This window comes from Salmo salar, chromosome ssa23, assembly GCF_905237065.1.
Source record: "Salmo salar chromosome ssa23, Ssal_v3.1, whole genome shotgun sequence".
Lineage (NCBI taxonomy): Eukaryota > Metazoa > Chordata > Actinopteri > Salmoniformes > Salmonidae > Salmo > Salmo salar.
In genome coordinates this window covers 45,265,202-45,286,668 of record NC_059464.1, presented here as the reverse complement: position 1 = coordinate 45,286,668, position 21,467 = coordinate 45,265,202, and the positions used below count along the sequence as shown (strand labels likewise).

Here is a 21,467-nt window from a genome sequence, read left to right as displayed (position 1 = left end):
CTCTCTGCCTCTCTCTCTGTCTCTCTTTCTCGTTCTGCCTCTCTCTCTGCCTCTCTCTCTGTCTCTCTTTCTCGTTCTGCCTCTCTCTCTCTCTCTCTCTCTCTGCCTCTCTCTCTGTCTCTCTCTCTGCCTCTCTCTTTCTCTGCCTCTCTCTCTCTCTGCCTCTGTCTCTCTCTCTCTGTCTCTCTGTCTCTCTGTCTCTCTCTTTCTGCTTCTCTCTCTCTGTCTCTCTGCCTCTCTCTCTGCCTCTCTCTCTCTCTCTCTCTCGCTCTGTCTTTCTCTCTCTCTCTCTCTCTCTCTCTCCTCCGCCACTCTCTATCTGTGTGTGTGTGTGTATGTGTGTGTCCACTCCCCAGATCTCTCTGGTGCTGACTGCAGTGTTTGCGGTGGTGGTGTTCCGACTGATTGCCATGGAGAAGTTTGCATCGTTCGACTGGGAGTTTGTCAAGAAGAACTGGCAGTTTGCCACCTCTGGCACCGGAGTCTGTATCAACTTCATGATCATCATGTCTCTCAATGTGGTGGGTGTCTGGCCAAACTAAACCATAGAATAGATAGAATGGAATGGAATAGAAAAGAAAAACGTTATGGCACCCTATTGCCTTCCCTATGGGCCCTGATCAAAAGTGGTATACTATATATACTACCGTTCAAAAGTAGTATACTATTTAATACTCCCGTTCAAAAGTAGTATACTATATATACTACCGTTCAAAAGTAGTATACTATTTAATACTACTGTTCAAAAGTAGTATACTATATATACTACTGTTCAAAGTAGTATACTATATATACTACCGTTCAAAAGTAGTATACTATTTAATACTACCGTTCAAAAGTAGTATACTATTTAATACTACCGTTCAAAAGTAGTATACTATTTAATACTCCTGTTCAAAAGTAGTATACTATATATACTACCGTTCAAAAGTAGTATACTATACGACGCTGGGCCAATTGTGCGCCGCCCTATGGGACTCCCAATCACGGCCGGTTGTGATGCAGCCTTGGAATCGAACCAGGGTGTCTGTAGTGACAGCCTCAAGCACTGAGATGCAGTGCCTTAGAACACTGCGCCACTCGGGACTAGGGTCTCATTGGAGACTTAGCCTTTAACTTCGTGATCATGGCCAAACCAGCCCACTGGATATACACAGTCATACAGGATAATGTTGCATAACTGATCCACGATCAGATTTTAACTTCATGATCACGGCCAGACCAGCCCACTGGATATACACAGTCATACAGTATAATGTTGTATAACTGATCCACAGTCAGATTTTAACTTCATGATCACCATGTCTGTGAATGTGGTGGGTGTCTTGCCAAACCAAGCCAAGCCATCTGATACGCACAGTCAAACAGTATTTCAAGTCCAACAAGTGTTACATAAATGATTCACAGTAATGTTTTATGTTACATAAACGTATATTTTGCAATTTGCAGAGTTATAAAATACGGTTTTCAGAGTGAGTTTTCTTATTATTCACTGTACAAGATGCTTATTTTGCGACGCTTGTTGTCTCACTGATTACGTAATACATATCGTCTTCATGTCTCACATATCAACTGGCTTGTATTTAGTCAGGCTATTTGTCAAGTGTTAACTGTGTTTCTTTCATCAGGTATATGAAAAGGTGGCCTATCTGCTCACAAATTTAGGTAATTATTACCCCCTCGAGATCCCCCTGAAGATGCACGTGTTCATTTTGTTGCTTCAGTATCTTACGCTTCGGAGGTCCTTGTCAACATCTCTCTCTCTGTCTCTGTGTCTCTCTCTGTGTCTCTCTCTGTGTCTCTCTCTTTCTTTCTCTCTCTTTCTCTCTCTTTCTCTCTCTCTGTTCTCTGGGTCTCTCTGTCTTTCTCTCTCTGTCTCTCTGTCTCTCTCTCTGTCTCTCTCTTTCTGTGTCTCTCTGTGTCTCTCTCTGTGTCTCTCTCTTTCTCCCTCTTTCTCTCTTTCTGTTCTCTGGGTCTCTCTGTGTCTCTTTGTGTCTCTCTCTGTCTCTCTCTTTCTGTGTCTCTCTGTGTCTCTCTCTGTGTCTCTCTCTTTCTCTCTCTTTCTCTCTCTCTGTTCTCTGGGTCTCTCTGTGTCTCTTTGTGTCTCTCTCTGTCTCTCTCTTTCTCTCTGTGTCTCTCTGTGTCTCTCTGTGTCTCTGTGTCTCTCTCTGTTCTCTGGGTCTCTCTCTGTGTTCTCTCTCTCTCTCTCTCTCTCTCTCTCTCTGTAGAACACCCACGGACTGAGTCAGAGTGGGAGAACAGTTTTGCTCTCAAGATGTTTCTCTTCCAGTTTGTTAACTTGAACAGCTCTACCTTCTACATTGCATTCTTCCTGGGAAGGTAAATATTACAACTTCTCAATAAATATTGCAACAGGTCCCCCCGTTATTTTCAGTCATTACATAATATATATTTTACAATTTTATGATTCTTCAGATTCCCTGAGTAAGTTGATTCACCAAATAAGTTGTCTGTGTGGCTGATGTCTCATTGAAAACTTTGGTTAAACTTCTACAATGAGCTCTGTGCACGTTTCAATCTCCCCCCAGCTCAGAGTTAGTCGTTTATTGAACTGTCCTGATAATTGAGTAGTTTTATAAGCCATTGTCTTCACTCTGACTGTGTTTAGGTTCGCCGGCAGACCAGGGAAATATAATAAACTGTTTAACAGATGGAGACTGGAGGAGGTGAGTGGAATCAGGAAGCATAACAACAATAAAAACAGAGCTGTGTCCTAAATAGCACTCTATTCCCTATATAGTGCTCAGGACAAAAGTCGTGCACTATGTAGGGAATAGGGTCTAAAGTAGTGCGCTATGTAGGGGATAGGGTCTAAAGTTGTGCGCTATGAAGGAAATAGGGTCTAAAGTAGTGCACTATGTATGGAATAGGGTCTAAAGTAGTGCGCTATGAAGGGAATAAGGTGCCATATTGGGACACCGCCCAGGATATTATTTCAACGCTGATAGAGATGGTTATAGCCTTTCTGTTTGACTGTAGATTTTACAGCACATAATAGAGAGATTCCTCATTGTCATATTCGTTTTAAAGATTACTTTTGCATAAAATGTAACGATTCCTTTGACGTAAGATTTCACCGTAAATGTTTCTATAATTATGGTTTATAACGGTGCTAAAAACTCTCACTGTAAGCGGTGCGTAACTGGCTGCAGGGAAGTCAGGCGCAGGAGAGCAGAAATGGGTAACAGCAGGAGCACTTTAATGATGCAAAAAATCAAACTGCACCCAGAACAGCAAAATACGGGTTGAAATAACCCGTCGCACACCAGTCTGAAATGTACAATACACTTACAACTAACAATTCCACACACAGACATGGGGGGAACAGAGGGTTATATACACGTCAAGTGATGAGGACCGCACACCTGGTTTACCATTTACTTATGCTAAACCAGGTGTGTGGGAAGACAAGACAAAACAAATGGAAAATGAAAGGTGGATCAGCGATGTCGTGACACTCACAATGAACTTGAAATGAGTAGCAGGCATCACCCGTTTGAAGTAAATTTAACAAGTGATTATTGAAGGCTCCCTATTACTGATTATGAATTATGAATATAGAAATTTTTGACTGTTTTATTTAGATTTATTTTATTCAATGCCACCACAATGGGATTTGTAATGAGTCATTTTGTAATTTATATATATTTTTTCTTGTTTTTCTTTCGTTCAGTGCCACCCCAGTGGCTGTCTGATCGATCTGTGTCTACAAATGGGAGTCATCATGGTACTAAAACAGATCTGGAATAACTTCATGGAGCTGGGTTATCCGTAAGGACCGTCGAATTACTCTCTCTCTTTCACACACTCCCTCTCTCTTTCTGTCTCTTTCTCTCTCTCTCTCTTCATGGAGCTGGGTTATCCGTAAGGACCATCAAATTACTCTCTCTCTCTCTCTCTCTCTCTCACACACTCCCTCTCTTTTTCTCTCGCCGTCTCTCTTTCTGACACCCTCTCTCTCTCTCTGTCTCTCTCTTGCTTTCTCTCTCTCTCTCTCTCTCTCTCTCTCTCTCTCTCTCTCTCTCTCTCTCTCTCTCTTCATGGAGCTGGGTTATCCATAAGGACCATCGAATTACTCTCTCTCTCTCACAGTCTCTTTCTCTCTGTCTCTCTGTCTCTCTCTCTCTCTCTCGCTCTCTCTTTCTCAATTCATTTCAATTCAATTCAATTTGCTTTATTGGCATGACGTAACAATGTACATATTGCCAAAGCTTACTTTGGATATTTACAATATGAAAATAATAAGAATCAAAATTGTCAACAGGACAACAGTAACAACAATAACCAAGGGTCAAAATAACCATTCATTGAACAATAACAATAAGCATACAGTAGAGGACATGTGCAGGTTGATTGGTCTGTCAGACACTGTCCCTCAACTTATGGCAGGCAGCAATGTAGTGCGCTGCCAACCCACAGCTTTCTGCGTCCTCCCCCAACAGGACGGGTAGCCTACTCTCATCAGAGAGGTCTTTGAAACCTTGAATAAGGGTTTCAAATTTGGGGAAATTACACTCTCTAATTGTTTTATATTTTTTACATTTTGTCAGGAAATGCAGCTCCGTCTCAGGTTCTGCTGTTGTGCAGTGGTTGCACAGCCTTTCCTCTACAGGGAACCAGGTTTTCCTGTGTCTACCCTTCTCAATGGCAAGGCTGTGCTCACTGAGCCTGTACTTTGTCAAGGTTTTTCTAAGGTTGGTCAAATAGTTAGCCACGGTGTACTGTCGATTTAGGGCCAGATAGTACTGCATTTTGCTTTGTGCTTGTGTTTCCCAATAAATCAAATCAAATTTATTTATATAGCCCTTTGTACATCAGCTGATATCTGAAAGTGCTGTACAGAAACCCAGCCTAAAACCCCAAACAGCAAGCAATGCATGTGAAAGAAGTACGGTGGCTAGGAAAAACTCCCTAGGAAAAACTCCCTAGAAAGGCCAAAAACCTAGGAAGAAACCTAGAGAGGAACCAGGCTATGAGGGGTGGCCAGTCCTCTTCTGGCTGTGCCGGGTGGATATTATAACAGAACATGGTCAAGATGTTAAAATGTTCATAAATGACCAGCATGGTCAAATAATAATAATCATAGTAGTTGTCGAGGGTGCAACAAGCACGTCCGGTGAACAGGTCAGGGTTCCATAGCCGCAGGCAGAACAGTTGAAACTGGAGCAGCAGCACGGCCAGGTGGACTGGGGACAGGAAGACCACGTCAGTGACTCAACCCACTCAAGTGACGCACCCCTCCCATGGACAGCATGGAAGAACACCAGTAAGCCAGTGACTCAGCCCCTGAGTCACTGCACTACATAAGCAATGTAGTTTTGTTTTGACTGTGTTGTAATTTGGTTTATTCTGATTGACTGGATGTTCTGGTCCTGAGGCGTCAGTGTGTTAGTAGAACAAGTTTGTGAACTCAGCCCCAGGACCAGCTGGATGAGGGGACTCTTTTCTTTGCTCAGTTCTTGGCATTGCAGGGCTTGGTAATGATATGAGAGGGGTCCCTGTATTTTAGATGTTTCCAAAACTGAATTGCTCTTTTTTGAGTTTTTATTTTACTGCCCTGCATGCATTGTTTGTAGTTTTCCTCTGGACATGTAGGAGAATCCTACAGAACTCTACATGCAGGGTTTCAATTAGAGGACGACCGATTAATCGGAATGGCCGATTAATTAGGGCCGATTTCAAGTTCTCAGAACAATCGGTAATCGGTATTTTTGGCCACCGATTTGCCGATTTTTTTATTTTTTTTTTTTTTTTTTACACCTTTATTTAACTAGGCAAGTCAGATTAAGAACACATTCTTATTTTGAATGACGGCCTAGGAACGGGGGTTAACTGCCTTGTTCAGGGGGGATTCGGGGATTCGTTTTTGTAACCTTCTGGTTACTAGTCCAACGCTCTAACCACCTGCCTTACATTGCACTCCACGAGGAGCCTGCATGGCAGGCTGACTACCTGTTACGCGAGGGCAGCAAGCCAAGGTAAGTTGCTAGCTAGCATTAAACTTATCTTATAAAAAACGATCAATCTTAACATAATCACTAGTTAACTACACATGGTTGATGATATTACTAGTTTATCTAACGTGTCCTGCGTTGCATATAATCGATGCGGTGCCTGTTAATTTGTCATCGAATCACAGCCTACTTCGACAAATGGGTGATGATTTAACAAGCGCATTTGCAAAAAAGCACTGTCGTTGCACCAATGTACCTAACCATAAATATCAATGCCTTTCTTTAAAATCAATACACAAGTATATATTTTTAAACCTGCATATTTAGTTAATATTGCCTGCTAACATGAAATTGTGTCACTGCTCTTGCGTTCATTGCCTGGCTCGTTGCGAAGTAATATGCCAGAATTTTACGTCATTATGACATACCATTGAAGGTTGTGCAATGTAACAGGAATATTTAGACTTAGGGATGCCACCCGTTAGATAAAATATGGACCGGTTCCATATTTCACTGAAAGAAAAAAACGTTTTGTTTTCGAGATGATAGTTTCTGGATTCGACCATATTAATGACCTAAGGCTTGTCTGTGTGTTTATTATATTATAATTAAGTCTATGATTTGATAGAGCAGTCTGACTGAGCGGTGGTAGGCACCAGCAGGCTCGTGAGCATTCATTCAAACAGCACTTTTGTGCGTTTTGCCAGCAGCTCTTCGCAATGCATTGCGCTGTTTATGACTTCAAGCCTGTCAACTCCCAAGATTAGGCTGGTGTAACCGATGTGAAATGGCCAGCTAGTTAGCGGGTGCGCGCTAATAGCGTTTCAAACGTCACTCGCTCTGAGACTTGGAGTAGTTGTTCCCCTTGCTCTACATAGGTAACGCTGCTTCGAGGGTGGCTGTTGTCGATGTGTTCCTGGTTCGAGCCCAGGTAGGAGCGAGGAGAGGGATGGAAGCTATACTGTTACACTGACAATACTAAAGTGCCTATAAGAACATCCAATAGTCAAAGGTATATGAAATACAAATCGTATAGAGGGAAATAGTCCTATAATTCCTATAATAACTACAACCTAAAACTTCTTACCTGGGAATATTGAAGACTCATGTTAAAAGGAACCACCAGCTTTCATATGTTCCCATGTTCTGAGCAAGGCACTTAAACGTTAGCTTTCTTACATGGCACATATTGCACTTTTACTTTCTTCTCCAACACTTTGTTTTTGCATTATATTTAAACCAAATTGAACATGTTTCATTATTTATTTGAGGCTAAATTGATTTTATTTATGTATTATATTAAGTTAAAATAAGTGTTCATTCAGTATTGTTGTAATTGTCATTATTACAAATAAATAATAAAAATCGGACGATTAATCAGTATCGGCTTTTTTTGGTCCTCCAATAATCGGTATCGGCGTTGAAAAATCATGATCGGTCGACCTCTAGTTTCAATGGGGTGTTTGTCCCATTTGACGAAATCTTTTTTTGCAAGTGGACCCCACACCTCGCTGCCATAAAGTGCAATTGGTTCAATTACACATTCAAATAGTTTTAGTCAAATTTTAATAGGTATTTCAATTTGAATGTGTTTTTTAATGGCGTAGAATGCCCTGCGTGCTTTCTCTCTCAGTTCATTCACTGACTCATTAAGGTGTCAAGTTGAGCTTATTTTTTAACCTAAGTAATTGTAGTGTGTGCAGTACTCTATATATTTTGTACCAATTGAGAACTTTGGTCTAATTCCCTGAGATCTGGATCTTCCCTGGAAAATCATTATTTTAGTATTTTTGGGGTTTACTGCCAGGGCCCAGGTCTGGCAGTACTGCTCTAGCAGGTCCAGGCTCTGCTGTAGGCCATGTGCTGTGGGTGACAGCAGGCATAGGTCATCTGCGAAGAGTAGGCATTTAACCTCTGAATTGTGGAGACTAACACCAGGGGCTGAGGATTTTTCTAGAATAGTGGCCAATTCGTTGATGTAAATATTGAAGAGTGGAGGGCTCAGATTGCAACCCTGTCGAAGGCCCCTGGTTAAAGAATTCTGTTCTTCTCTTGCCAATTTTAATGCTGCACGTATTGCAAGTATACATTGATTTAATTATGTCATATGTTTTACCCCCTACACCACTTTCAATAACTTTGTAGAACAGTCCTGTATGCCAAATAGAATCAAATGCTTTTTGGAAGTCGATAAAGCAAGCGTGTGTAGGTGTAAATATGATCAGTCATGCGATGTTTTGGTATAAATCCAATTTGGCTTATACTCAAGACATTGTGCTTATTAAGGAAGATTAGAACTCTTACATTTATAATACTACAGAAAACATTACCCTTGGTTACTGTTCACCCAAATGCCTCTGTAATTGTTAGGGTCAAATTTGTCTCCGTTCTTAAAGTTTGGGGTTATGAGTCCTTGATTCCAGATGTCAAGGAAATAACCTACACTCAGGATCAAATTAAAAAGTTTTAATACAGCCAATAGAAATTTTGCACTAGTGAGTTTGAGCATCTCATTTAGGATGCCATCAGGTCCGCATGCTTTTTTAAATTTGAGGAACGGAAGTTTCTTATAGAGCTCCTGGTCAGTAATTGGGGAGTCCATTGGATTTTGATTGTCCTTTTTGTAATCCATTCAACTTCTCATGAATTTGGCATTGTTCTGCGTTTGTGTCAATTTGAACGGGGTTGTAGAGTGTTTTAAAATGGGTTGTCCATATGTCACCATTTTGTATCGCTAATTCCTCTTGTTTCGATTTTTTTAGTTTTTTCCAATTTTGCCAAAAGTTGTTTGTGTTTATGGACTCCTCAATTAGTGTCAGCTGCTTGCTGTTGTACTGTGCTTTTTCTGCTTCTGGGTGTACGTTTATAGAGTTTTAAAGTCTCACAGTAATGAAGACGTAATTCACCATTAATTTGGGTCTCTGTGCTTTTGGTTGGATAGTGTTCTAAGTTTTTTCCTTACAATCTTTCAATCTGCATCAAACCAGTTGTCATTTGTGGTCTTTTTTATTTTGTTTTTTATCAATTTCAATTGTGCTTCTTTTGCCATTTGCCTGAATATATAGTTGATGTTTTTTACTGCTAGATTGATGCCTTCTTTACTGTGAGTGAATGTGCTATCCAGAACTCTTAGATAACTATCTAAGAGTGTTTGGATATTTTGGTTACAGGTTGCTTTCTGGTATTCTTCTGTGCTGTTTTGGGCCCATCTGTGTGAATGTGTGGTTGTTTCCATGTCTGTTCTTTTGAGGAACAACGTAATTTGGCTGTGATCAGACTTTCTCTCGCTCTCTCTCTCTCTCTTCATGGAGCTGGGTTATCCGTCTCTCTCTCTCTCTCTCTCTCTCTCAAATTTTCAAATTCAAGCTGCTTTATTGGCATGAAAACATTGTCTTAATATTGCCAAAGCAACAATGTATACAATATACATTGTAATACAATTATAAACAATAACAAATAATAATATAAAATGGCAGTAAATAATAATACAAAATTAAAAATAATAACAATAAAATAGTAGTAAAATAATAGTAAAATAGTAGAATGTAATACATATAAAAATCTAAATATGGAAAATGAATTTTATAACTAACTTATAACTAAATAACGGTCATCTTCACCATTACACCAGTACTACAACTACTATCATCATTACCACTACTACTACCACCACCATCACTAAACTGTTATCATTACCATTACTACCCATACCACTACTATTTGGAATGATAAACAACAATAATAATAGAAATAACAATAACAGTAATAACAATAATAGTAATAATAAGTAAGTTACTGTTTACTATGCAGATGTTATTATTCAGTGTCCCTCAGGCTATGGCAGGCAAATACATATTTGGTTGCAAGAGGAGCCATTGCTCCTTCGCCCATGAGTATTTTTTGTTTTTCCTCTGGGTTTAATAAGTTCAAATTTGGAATAAATGTAGTCATTTCTGTGAATAAGGAATCTCTTTGTGAGGAATATTTATCACAGTAAAGGAGAAAGTGCATCTCTGTCTCTACCTCCCCTGTCGTGCAGTGACCACATACACGCTCCTCTTTGGGTAGCCATGTCTTTTTATGTCTGCTGGTTTCTATTGCCAATCGGTGGTCACTCAGCCTGTACTTGGTAAGGATCTGTCTCTGCTTCGTATCTCTGACAGAGTAGAGATAATCAGCCAATTCATATTCTCTGTTTAGGGACAGATAGCAATTTAGTCGGCTTTGGGATTTTGTTTCGTTTTTCCAATGTTGTAAATATGAGTCCTTTGATTGGTTCATGATTTTGTTTATTTGAATTCTTTCTTTTGAAGCAGTGCTGGTGTCAGCTTGGTTGGTGAGGTCCAACACCAGCTGACTGAGAGGGCTCGTTTCTGTGCTCAGCTCTTGGGTTTGGAGTGCTTTAAATTGCAGACTTGAATTTGGACTTGAATTTAGATGTAGCCAAATTTTTTATGATCTTTTCTGTATTTTCATTATTACTGGAAAGCGGCCCAATTCTGCCCTACATGCATTAGTTGGTGTATTTCTCTGGACTTGTAGGATTTTCCGACAGATTTCTGCATGTAGGGCTTCAATTGGATGTTTGTCCCACATTTTAAAGTCCAGTTTATTGAGTGGCCCCCAAACCTCACTTCCGTAAAGAGCTATTGTTAGGATTACAATGTCAAATATTTTGGTCCAAATTCTAATTGGGATGTTGATTTTGAACAATTTCATTTTTATTGCATACAATGCTCTGCGGGCTTTTTCTTTGAGTGCATTCACTGCCATATTAAAGTTTCCCGATGCAGATATGGTCAGACCAAGGTAGGTGTAACTTTTTGTGTGTTCAATGATGGTGTTGTTCAGGGTGAATTTATATTTGTGTTTCTGACATCGTTTTTTTGAAATTTACTGCCAGGGCCCAATTATGGCAATATTGCTCTAGAATATTAATGTTCTGTTGAAGACCTTCTTTGGTTGGTGATAGAAGTACCAAGTCATCAGCATATAGCAGGTATTTCACCTCTGTGTCAAATAGTGTGAGTCCTGGGGCTGGAGAATGGTCCAACATGTCTGCTAATTCATTGATATAAATGTTGAAAAGGTTTGGACTCAAACTGCAGCCTTGTCTCACACCTCGACATTGTGAAAATAATTCTGTTCTTTGGTTTTTGATTTTTATTGCACATTTATTTTCTGTGTACATACATTTTATTAAGTCATACACCTTACCACCAAGCCCACTTTGTAGAATTTTGTAGAATAGCCCTTCATGCCAAATAGAATCAAATGCTTTTTTAAAGTCAATAAAGCAAGCAAAGATTTTGCCCTCTTTTTTTTGGTGGACGTGTTTATTAATTAGCGTGTGTAAGGTGTATATATGGTCAGTAGTGCGATGGTTAGGGAGAAAGCCAATTTGACATTTACTTATTACATTTTTTTCTTGAAGAAAGGTTTGAATTCTTGAATTCAAAATGCTACAGAAAACCTTTCCCAAGTTTCTGTTTACGCAAATTCCCCTGTAATTATTGGGGTCTGATTTGTCTCCACTTTTGTGGATAGGGGAGATGAGCCCCTGGTTCCAGACATCAGGGAAGCAGCCAGAAGTTAAAACCATGTTGAACAATTTAAGCACAGCATTTTGCAACTCAGGTGTGCTGTTTTTCAGCATTTCATTTCTGATGTTGTCTAGACCACAAGCCTTCTTTGATTTAATAGATTTGAGCTTTACATTTAGTTCTTGTTGGGTTATTGGGTAATCTAATGGATTTTGGTTGTTTTTAATGACTGATTCAAGGATGTTAAATTTTTCTTTAATTTCTAATTGGTTCTGTTGTAAGTCTTTTTGTGGGATGTTTTTGTATAGATTATCAAAATATGTTTTCCAAATTCCTACATCTTGTATGGCTAATTCTTGTGGCTTTGTTGTGCTTAAATTGTTCCACATGTCCCAGAACTGATTTTGGTCAATTGCGTTTTCAATTTCATCAAGTGTCTTGTTGGTATAATTCAATTTCTTGCGTTTCAGTGTTTGTTTATACTGTTTCAGAGTTTCAAAATATTCATATCGTAGCTCTGGGTTGTTTTGCTGCTTATGTTTTTCATTTGACATTTGTCTTAGGTGTTTTCTAATTGTTTTACATTCATTATCAAACCATTTATCAGAAACATTTTGTTTTTTGTTTCTGATGTTGCATTTCTTTGGTTTTCTCAAATTTGCTTTCGATGCTGCTTTTTGGAATATGCAGTAGATGTTTTGAGTAGCCGAATTGACACCATCTTTATTGTTTTGGTATTGTGAGTTATTGAAAAACTGTATAGAGTTCATCATTTCATTTGAGTTCAATGTTTCAATGAATCTCTCTGCACTGTTTGGAGCCCATCTGTACGATGGGTTTATGTTGTAGAGTTTATTGGGCTGTTTTTTTGAATGAGTATTGCCGGTTAATTTCTTCAGAAACACGTTGATCTGACTGTGATCTGACAGTGAATGCACTAATGGAGGAGGGGTCGATGTCAGTGATGGCATAATCGACTACACTTGTCCCAAGAGCTGAGCAGTAAGTAAACCGACCTAAAGAGTCCCCTCTGATTCTACCATTAAGCATGTACAGGCCTAAGGCTCGACAGAGATTCACTAACTCCTTCCCATTTTTGTTCAGTATTTGGTCAGGACTGTTTCTATTATTTATAATAGGGCTACTGTACAAGGAGGGGTGTCCACATATGTGGTGGTTACCTCCCGCATCAGTGTAGTCAGGCTCAGAACCTGTTCTTGCATTGAAATCTCCACAAAGAAGCACTTTACCCTCTGCCTGAAATGTAATGATTTCTGTGTGGAGATTGTCGAAAAACTGATCATCATAATATGGTGAATCTGAAGGAGGAGCATAAGCTGCACATATGTATACATCATTGTCACAGTAGATTGTACCTTTGTTAAGTTTTAGCCAAATGTGACTGGTACCTTTTTTCATTTCATTCAGTGCTAAGTCCTGCTTATGCCAAATGATGATTCCACCTGAGTCTCGGCCCCGTTTAACATTTTTATGTTTGATTGATGGTAGTAAACTTTCTCTATAGCCTGAGGGACACTGAGTATCTATGTCTCCACGACACCATGTTTCCAGTAGGAAACATTGATGTTTTTAATCAATTCTGGATTTGTTGTTTTATAACCAAAATGTGAAGAGTATAGTCCCTGGATATTCCAAGAGCTGATAGTTAATGATCTCATTTATAATAAATGATATTCACTGGTTTGAGTAAAGTACATTGAAAAAAAACAAAATAATAATAATATACATACATGCATACCGGTGCCAATAAAATTAAGAATAGTTGTAAACAAATGAATAAGAATGGAATAAGATTGCATGAAAAATAAGTACAATGCAATCTGCAACCGTGTGTGTGTGTGTGTGTGTGTGTGTGTGTGTGTGTGTGTGTGAGAATTAAAGGGTCTGTCTAGCTCAGTAGTCTGCATATTAGTTGCAGTAGTTGGCGCACCTCTCCTATCTCTGATTGTTCTAGGTGTCTTTTGCCAGAGGTTACCTCAGCATATGTAGGCTGATGATCTGAATGATACATGGTGTGGACTGCATCATGTGGTGTACTTCTCTGAAGGACAGTGTTCTGTCCGACCCTGGAGTAGTGATCAGAGCTGTGTTGTGATGGGCCAGGTCTAGTAGAGCTGTGTTGTGATGGGGTCTAGTAGAGCTGTGTTGTGTTGGGCCAGGTCTAGTAGAGCTGTGTTGTGATGGGCCAGGTCCAGTAGAGCTGTGTTGTGATGGGCCTGGTCCAGTAGAGCTGTGTTGTGATGGGCCTGGTCCAGTAGAGCTGTGTTGTGATGGGCCAGGTCTAGTAGAGCTGTGTTGTGATGTTGTGTCTCTCTGTCTTTCTCTTTCTCTCTTTCTTATCCTGGCCTGGATGTGGAATTAGTATAAGAAGAAAAGCATCTGCTAAATGGAATGTATTATTATACTATATATTCTCTCTCTCTCTAACTCTCTCTCTAACTCTCTCTCTCTAACTCTCTCTTTCTAACTCTCTCACTCTAACTCTCTAACTCGAACTCTCTAACTCGAACTCTCTAACTCGAACTCTCTAACTCGAACTCTCTAACTCGAACTCTCTAACTCGAACTCTCTAACTCTCTAGTCTGCTGCAGAACTGGTGGTCTCGGAGGAAGATCAAGCAGACAGAGAGGGAAGAGAGGACACGAGGGGGACAGAATGTGGAGAACAAAGTACAGCTTCCTCAGTGGGACAAAGACTGGAACCTGCAGCCCATGAACGCCCATGGACTAGTAGATGAGTACCTGGAGATGGGTAAGACATATTAGCTATGTTACCATGGACTAGTACAGTGGTTCCCAAACTTTTTGTATTTCCCGTACCCCTTCAAACATTCAACCTCCAGCAGTGTACCACCTCTAGCACCAGGGTCAGCACACTCTCAAATGTTGTTTTTTGCCATCTTTGTAAGCCTGCCACACACACAATACAATACATTTATTAAACAAGAATGATTATGAGTTTTTGTCACAACCCGGCTCGTGGGAAGTGACAAAGAGCTCTTATAGGACCAGGGCACAAATAATAATATAATAATAATCAATCATTTAGCTCTTTATTTAACCATCTTACATATAAAACCTTGTTTGTTAATCGAAAATTGTGAATAACTCACCACAGGATAATGAGAAGGCTGTGCTTGAAAGGATGCACATAACTCTTCAATGTTGGGTTGTATTGGAGAGAGTCTCAGTCTTAAATCATTTTCCACACACAGTCTGTGCCTGTATTTAGTTTTCATGCTAGTGAGGGCCGAGAATCCACTCTCACATAGGTACGTGGTTGCAAAGGGCACCAGTGTCTTAACCTGTTGGGTCTAGGGGGCAGCATTTGCACGTCTGGATAAAAAAAATGTACCCGATTTAATCTGGTTACTAATCCTACCCAGTAACTAGAATATGCATATACTTATTATATATGGATAGAAAACACTCTAAAGTTTCCAAAACTGTTTGAATGGTGTCTGTGAGTATAACAGAACTCATTTGGCAGGCAAAACCCTGAGACATTTTCTGACAGGAAGTGGATACCTGATGTGTTGTATTGAGTTTAAACCTATCCCATTGAAAAACACAGGGGTTTAGGAATATTTTGGCACTTCCTATTGCTTCCACTAGATGTCACCAGCCTTTACAAAGTGTTTTGAGTCTTCTGGAGGGAGATCTGACCGAACAAGAGCCATGGAACGGTGATGTCCCATTAGACACCTGGCGCGCTACTTCATGTTGGGTACCCTCGTTCCAATACGTTATAAAAGGCTATGCATTCGTCCACCTTGAATATTATTCATGTTCTGGTTAAAAAGGCCCTAATGATTTATGCTATACAACGTTTGACATGTTTGAACGAACGGAAATATATTTTTTCCCCCTCGTTCATGACGAAGTCCGGCTGGCTTACATCATGTGCTAACGAGACGGAGATTTTTGGACATAAATGATGAGCTTTTTTGAACAAAACTACATTCGTTATGGACCTGTGATACCTGGAAGTGACATCTGATGAAGAGAATCAAAGGTAATGGATTATTTACATAGTATTTTCGATTTTAGATCTCCCCAACATGACGTCTAGTCTGTATCGCAACGCGTATTTTTCTGGGCACAGTGCTCAGATTATTGCAAAGTGTGATTTCCCAGTAAGGTTATTTTTAAATCTGGCAAGTTGATTGCGTTCAAAAGATGTAAATCTATAATTCTTTAAATGACAATATAATATTTTACCAATGTTTTCTAATTTTAATTATTTAATTTGTGACGCTGACTTGACTGCCGGTTATTGGAGGGAAACGATTTCCTCAACATCAATGCCATAGTAAAACGCTGTTTTTGTATATAAATATGAACTTGATAGAACTAAAAATGCATGCATTGTCTAACATAATGTCCTAGGAGTGTCATCTGATGGAGATTGTAAAAGGTTAGTGTATCATTTTAGCTGGTTTTATGGTTTTGGTGACCCTGTCTTTGACTTGACAAAACATTACACACAACTCTTGTAAATGTACTGTCCTAACATACTCTAAATTTATGCTTTCGCCGTAAAACCTTTTTGAAATCGTAAAACGTGGTTAGATTAAGGAGATGTTTATCTTTCAAATGGTGTAACATAGTTGTATTTTTGAAAAATTTGAATTTTGACATTTATTTGGATTCAAATTTGCCGCTCTTGAAATGCACCTGCTGTTGATGGAGTGCACCACGGGTGGCACGCTAGCGTCCCACCTAGCCCCAAGAGGTTAACAGCATGATTTTCCAAGTGTCACGGGCGTCGTAAGGATTGGACCAAGGTGCAGCGGGAACGTGTATACTCTATGTTAAATAAGAGTTAATTTAAAAGAAGGAAAAACAAACAAATCACGTATACAAAACAATGAGCAACACTAAACAGTCCTGTCAGGTGCACAGACACAATACAGGAGACAACTACCCACAAACCCCCATAGCACAAACACCTCTATACATATTACCTTCAATCAGAGGCAACAAGGAACAGCTGCCTCCAATTGAAGGTCAATCAACAAACCCTAAACATAGAAGTAGAAAAACTAGACTGAACATAGGAAAACACTAACCTAGAACTAACACTAACCTTACATAATAACATAGCCCAACAAACCCCGAAACACTCTAAACAAACACCCCCTGCCACGTCCTGACCAAACTACAATAACAAATAACCCCTTTACTGGTCAGGACGTGACACCAAGGCAGGATACTCTGAGTGATGCCCAATCCAGATATCTGGCAGTGGCTTCTGATTAAATTAAAGTTTCACAGAACCGCTTGTTGCAATTTTGATGAGGCTCTCTTGTTCAGATATCTGTAAGTGGAATCAGCACAACAGTTTTCAGCTGTGCCAACGTAATTGCAAAAGGGTTTTCTAATGATCAATTAGCCTTTTAAAATGATAAACTTGGATTAGCAAACACAGCGTGCCATTGGAACACAGGAGTGATGGTTGCTGATAATGGGCCTCTGTACACCTATGTAGATATTCCAAAAACAAGGACATTTGTAAATGACCCTAAACTTTTGAACAGTAGTATAAGTGAACCCCAAATCATTGTAGTTCTTATCATATTTGCGCCTCCTCAATGGTCCAACGTCCCTGCCTGTTGTTCGGTGCTTTCCCGGCTGCATCAGATTCACAACTGTCAGTGTCCATGCTAGCTGGGCTAACAACAAATGTAGAATTACTGATGCTAGCATTGGATGTGCTTGTGGAAGCAGAACAACTTGTGTCGTCGACAGGTGCAGGTGTGGTACTGCTGGTAGTAGCAGTACTACCAGTAAAGCTGGTATGTGTCTATGGACGCGGGCCTTACTTTCTTTAACCTCTTGGGGCTAGGTGGGACGCTAGCGTGCCACCCGTGGTGCACTCCATCAACAGCAGGTGCATTTCAAGAGCGGCAAATTTGAATCCAAATAAATGTCAAAATTCAAATTTTTCAAAAATACAACTATGTTACACCATTTGAAAGATAAACATCTCCTTAATCTAACCACGTTTTACGATTTCAAAAAGGTTTTACGGCGAAAGCATAAATTTAGAGTATGTTAGGACAGTACATTTACAAGAGTTGTGTGTAATGTTTTGTCAAGTCAAAGACAGGGTCACCAAAACCATAAAACCAGCTAAAATGATGCACTAACCTTTTACAATCTCCATCAGATGACACTCCTAGGACATTATGTTAGACAATGCATGCATTTTTAGTTCTATCAAGTTGATATTTATATCCAAAAACAGCGTTTTACTATGGCATTGATGTTGAGGAAATCGTTTCCCTCCAATAACCGGCAGTCAAGTCAGCGTCACAAATTAAATAATTAAAATTAGAAAACATTGGTAAAATATTATATTGTCATTTAAAGAATTATAGATTTACATCTTTTGAACGCAATCAACTTGCCAGATTTAAAAATAACCTTACTGGGAAATCACACTTTGCAATAATCTGAGCACTGTGCCCAGAAAAATACGCGTTGCGATACAGACTAGACGTCATGTTGGGGAGATCTAAAATCGAAAATACTATGTAAATAATCCATTACCTTTGATTCTCTTCATCAGATGTCACTTCCAGGTATCACAGGTCCATAACGAATGTAGTTTTGTTCAAAAAAGCTCATCATTTATGTCCAAAAATCTCCGTCTCGTTAGCACATGATGTAAGCCAGCCGGACTTCTCGTCATGAACGAGGGGAAAAAATATATTTCCGTTCGTTCAAACATGTCAAACGTTGTATAGCATAAATCATTAGGGCCTTTTTTAACCAGAACATGAATAATATTCAAGGTGGACGAATGCATACTGTTTTATAACGTATTGGAACGAGGGTACCCAACATGAAGTAGCGCGCCAGGTGTCTAATGGGACATCACCGTTCCATGGCTCTTGTTCGGTCAGATCTCCCTCCAGAAGACTCAAAACACTTTGTAAAGGCTGGTGACATCTAGTGGAAGCAATAGGAAGTGCCAAAATATTCCTAAACCCCTGTGTCTTTCAATGGGATAGGTTTAAAGTCAATACAACACATCAGGTATCCACTTCCTGTCAGAAAATGTCTCAGGGTTTTGCCTGCCAAATGAGTTCTGTTATACTCACAGACACCATTCAAACAGTTTTGGAAACTTTAGAGTGTTTTCTATCCATATATAATAAGTATATGCATATTCTAGTTACTGGGTAGGATTAGTAACCAGATTAAATCGGGTACATTTTTTTTATCCAGACGTGCAAATGCTGCCCCCTAGACCCAACAGGTTAACCATGAATCAATTTTGGAGCAAACGGAATGAGCAGCAGCTACGTTTGGCTACATACGGACCATTAGTGGAATTCCCGCGAGAGAGTAACGATTAATGTGATAGGATGTTAATTATTTGACTATTTTGCTGAACACTAGATGGTTTAATTTGATTTCTGGCAGTGAAACGATGTTAGTCAGGCGAGAGAAAAAAAGTCACCCAAATGTTCAGCCCCGTTGGAAAATCTAAATGGACTGCTTGAAAATGTGAAGGAAAATAATATATATATATTTTTAAATGTGAATCATACCCCAGTTTGAGAATACATGGACTAGTAGATGAGTACCTGGCGATGGGTAAGACATATTAGCTATGTTACCTTGAAAAAAATAAGCTTGTTCTCAAGTTACTTGCCTGGTTAAGTAATTGTTAAATAAATGGTACATTTGACAGTTTTTAATGTATTGTTGGTGTTAAAAATGTTACAGTTTAGTACAAAGCCCAGAGAATAACTCTTATTTAAATGTGGTCCTTGATTGTTCTGTGGGGGTTTCTTTTTTTACAGAAATACGGTCTGTAACATTGCCCTTTGATTTGATTCTACTGAGGTCAACCACAGGACGTTACTCTTCTACTGAGGTCAACCACAGGACTTTAGTCTTCTACTGAGGTCAACCACAGGACGTTAGTCTTCTACTGAGGTCAACCACAGGACTTTAGTCTTCTACTGAGGTCAACCACAGGACGTTAGTCTTCTACTGAGGTCAACCACAGGACGTTAGTCTTCTACTGAGGTCAACCACAGGACGTTAGTCTTCTACTGAGGTCAACCACAGGACGTTAGTCTTCTACTGAGGTCAACCACAGGACGGTAGTCTTCTACTGAGGTCAACCACAGGACGTTACTCTTCTACTGAGGTCAACCACAGGACGTTAGTCTTCTACTGAGGTCAACCACAGGACGTTAGTCTTCTGCTGAGGTCAACCACAGGACGTTAGTCTTCTGCTGAGGTCAACCACAGGACGTTAGTCTTCTACTGAGGTCAACCACAGGACTTTAGTCTTCTACTGAGGTCAACCACAGGACGTTAGTCTTCTACTGAGGTCAACCACAGGACGTTAGTCTTCTACTGAGGTCAACCACAGGACGTTAGTCTTCTACTGAGGTCAACCACAGGACGGTAGTCTTCTACTGAGGTCAACCACAGGACGTTACTCTTCTACTGAGGTCAACCACAGGACGTTAGTCTTCTACTGAGGTCAACCACAGGACGTTAGTCTTCTGCTGAGGTCAACCACAGGACGTTAGTCTTCTGCTGAGGTCAACCACAGGACGTTACTCTTCTACTGAGGTCAACCACAGGACGGTAGTCTTCTACTGAGGTCAACCACAGGACGTTACTCTTCTACTGAGGTCAACCACAGGACGTTAGTCTTCTACTGAGGTCAACCACAGGACGTTAGTCTTCTGCTGAGGTCAACCACAGGACGTTAGTCTTCTGCTGAGGTCAACCACAGGACGTTAGTCTTCTACTGAGGTCAACCACAGGACGTTAGTCTTCTACTGAGGTCAACCACAGGACGTTAGTTTTCTACTGAGGTCAACCACAGGACGTTACTCTTCTACTGAGGTCAACCACAGGACGTTGATATCATGGCGCCAGAGAAGATGACTGACGTTTTACGTGCTCGTCACCAACTGTGTTTATTTGTAAAAAATGTTGCGTTGTTTATAACTTATTTTTGTAATTATTTTGTACATAATGTTGCTGCTACCGTCTCTTATGACCGAAAATATATTCTGGACATCAGAACAGCGATTCCTCAACGCGAACTGGCAGAAGCTGTTTTTTCCTCTAACGAGTCCAACGAGCCCGATGTGAATGACATACTGCTTTCCTGGGAACAGGCCCAAATCTCCGTCATTTGCGTGAAGAGAAGACGGAGAAAAAGAGGGCGGAGGCCGGGCTGCCTTCTGAAAATTCGTAGGCGATCGAATAAACCCCCAGTGCCTTCTGTTCTACTAGCTAATGTGCAAATAAAATACCCTAGACCCATTCCAATTTGCATACCGCCCTAACTAATCCACAGATGATGCCATCTCTATTGCACTGCACAATGCCCTTTTCCACCTGGACAAAAGGAACACCTATGTGAGAATGCAATTCATTGACTTGTATTTATTTATTTTTTATTTCACCTTTATTTAACCAGGTAGGCTAGTTGAAAACAAGTTTTAATTTGCAACTGCGACCTGGCCAAGATAAAGCAGTTCGACACATACAACAACAAAGAGTTACACATGGAATAAACAGACATGCAGTCAATAATACAGTAAAAAAAGTATATATACAGTATGTGCAAATGAGGTAGGATAAGGGAGGTAAGGCAATAAATAGGCCATGGTGGTGAAGTAATTACAATATAGCAATTAAACACTGGAATGGTAGATGTGCAGAAGATGAATGTGCAAGTAGAGATACTGGGGTGCAAAGGAGCAAGATAAATAAATAAATACAGTATGGGGATGAGGTAGGTAGATAGATGGGCTGTTTACAGATGGGCTATGTACAGGTGCAGTGATCTGTGAGCTGCTCTGACAGCTGGTGCTTAAAGCTAGTGAGGGAGATATGAGTCTCCAGCTTCAGTGATTTTTGCAGTTCGTTCCAGTCATTGG

The 21,467-nt window shown here is 40.0% G+C and overlaps 1 protein-coding gene across 4 annotated transcripts in view; it reads left to right on the top strand.

Moving 5' to 3' along the window:
• LOC106584753 (anoctamin-3) overlaps nucleotides 1–21,467 on the top strand; it is a 95,239-nt gene that overhangs the window by 41,398 nt on the left and 32,374 nt on the right. For all 4 annotated transcript variants that reach the window (XR_006761514.1, XM_045706301.1, XM_045706302.1 and 1 more), the window contains 6 exons: nucleotides 357–521; nucleotides 1,629–1,665; nucleotides 2,229–2,340; nucleotides 2,630–2,687; nucleotides 3,695–3,792; nucleotides 14,121–14,290. Coding sequence is in view for 3 of the 4 variants with exons in the window: in XM_045706301.1 (XP_045562257.1) it covers nucleotides 357–521; nucleotides 1,629–1,665; nucleotides 2,229–2,340; nucleotides 2,630–2,687; nucleotides 3,695–3,792; nucleotides 14,121–14,290 (640 nt within the window). In the remaining variant the exon portion in view is untranslated. The remainder of the gene's footprint in view (nucleotides 1–356; nucleotides 522–1,628; nucleotides 1,666–2,228; nucleotides 2,341–2,629; nucleotides 2,688–3,694; nucleotides 3,793–14,120; nucleotides 14,291–21,467) is intronic.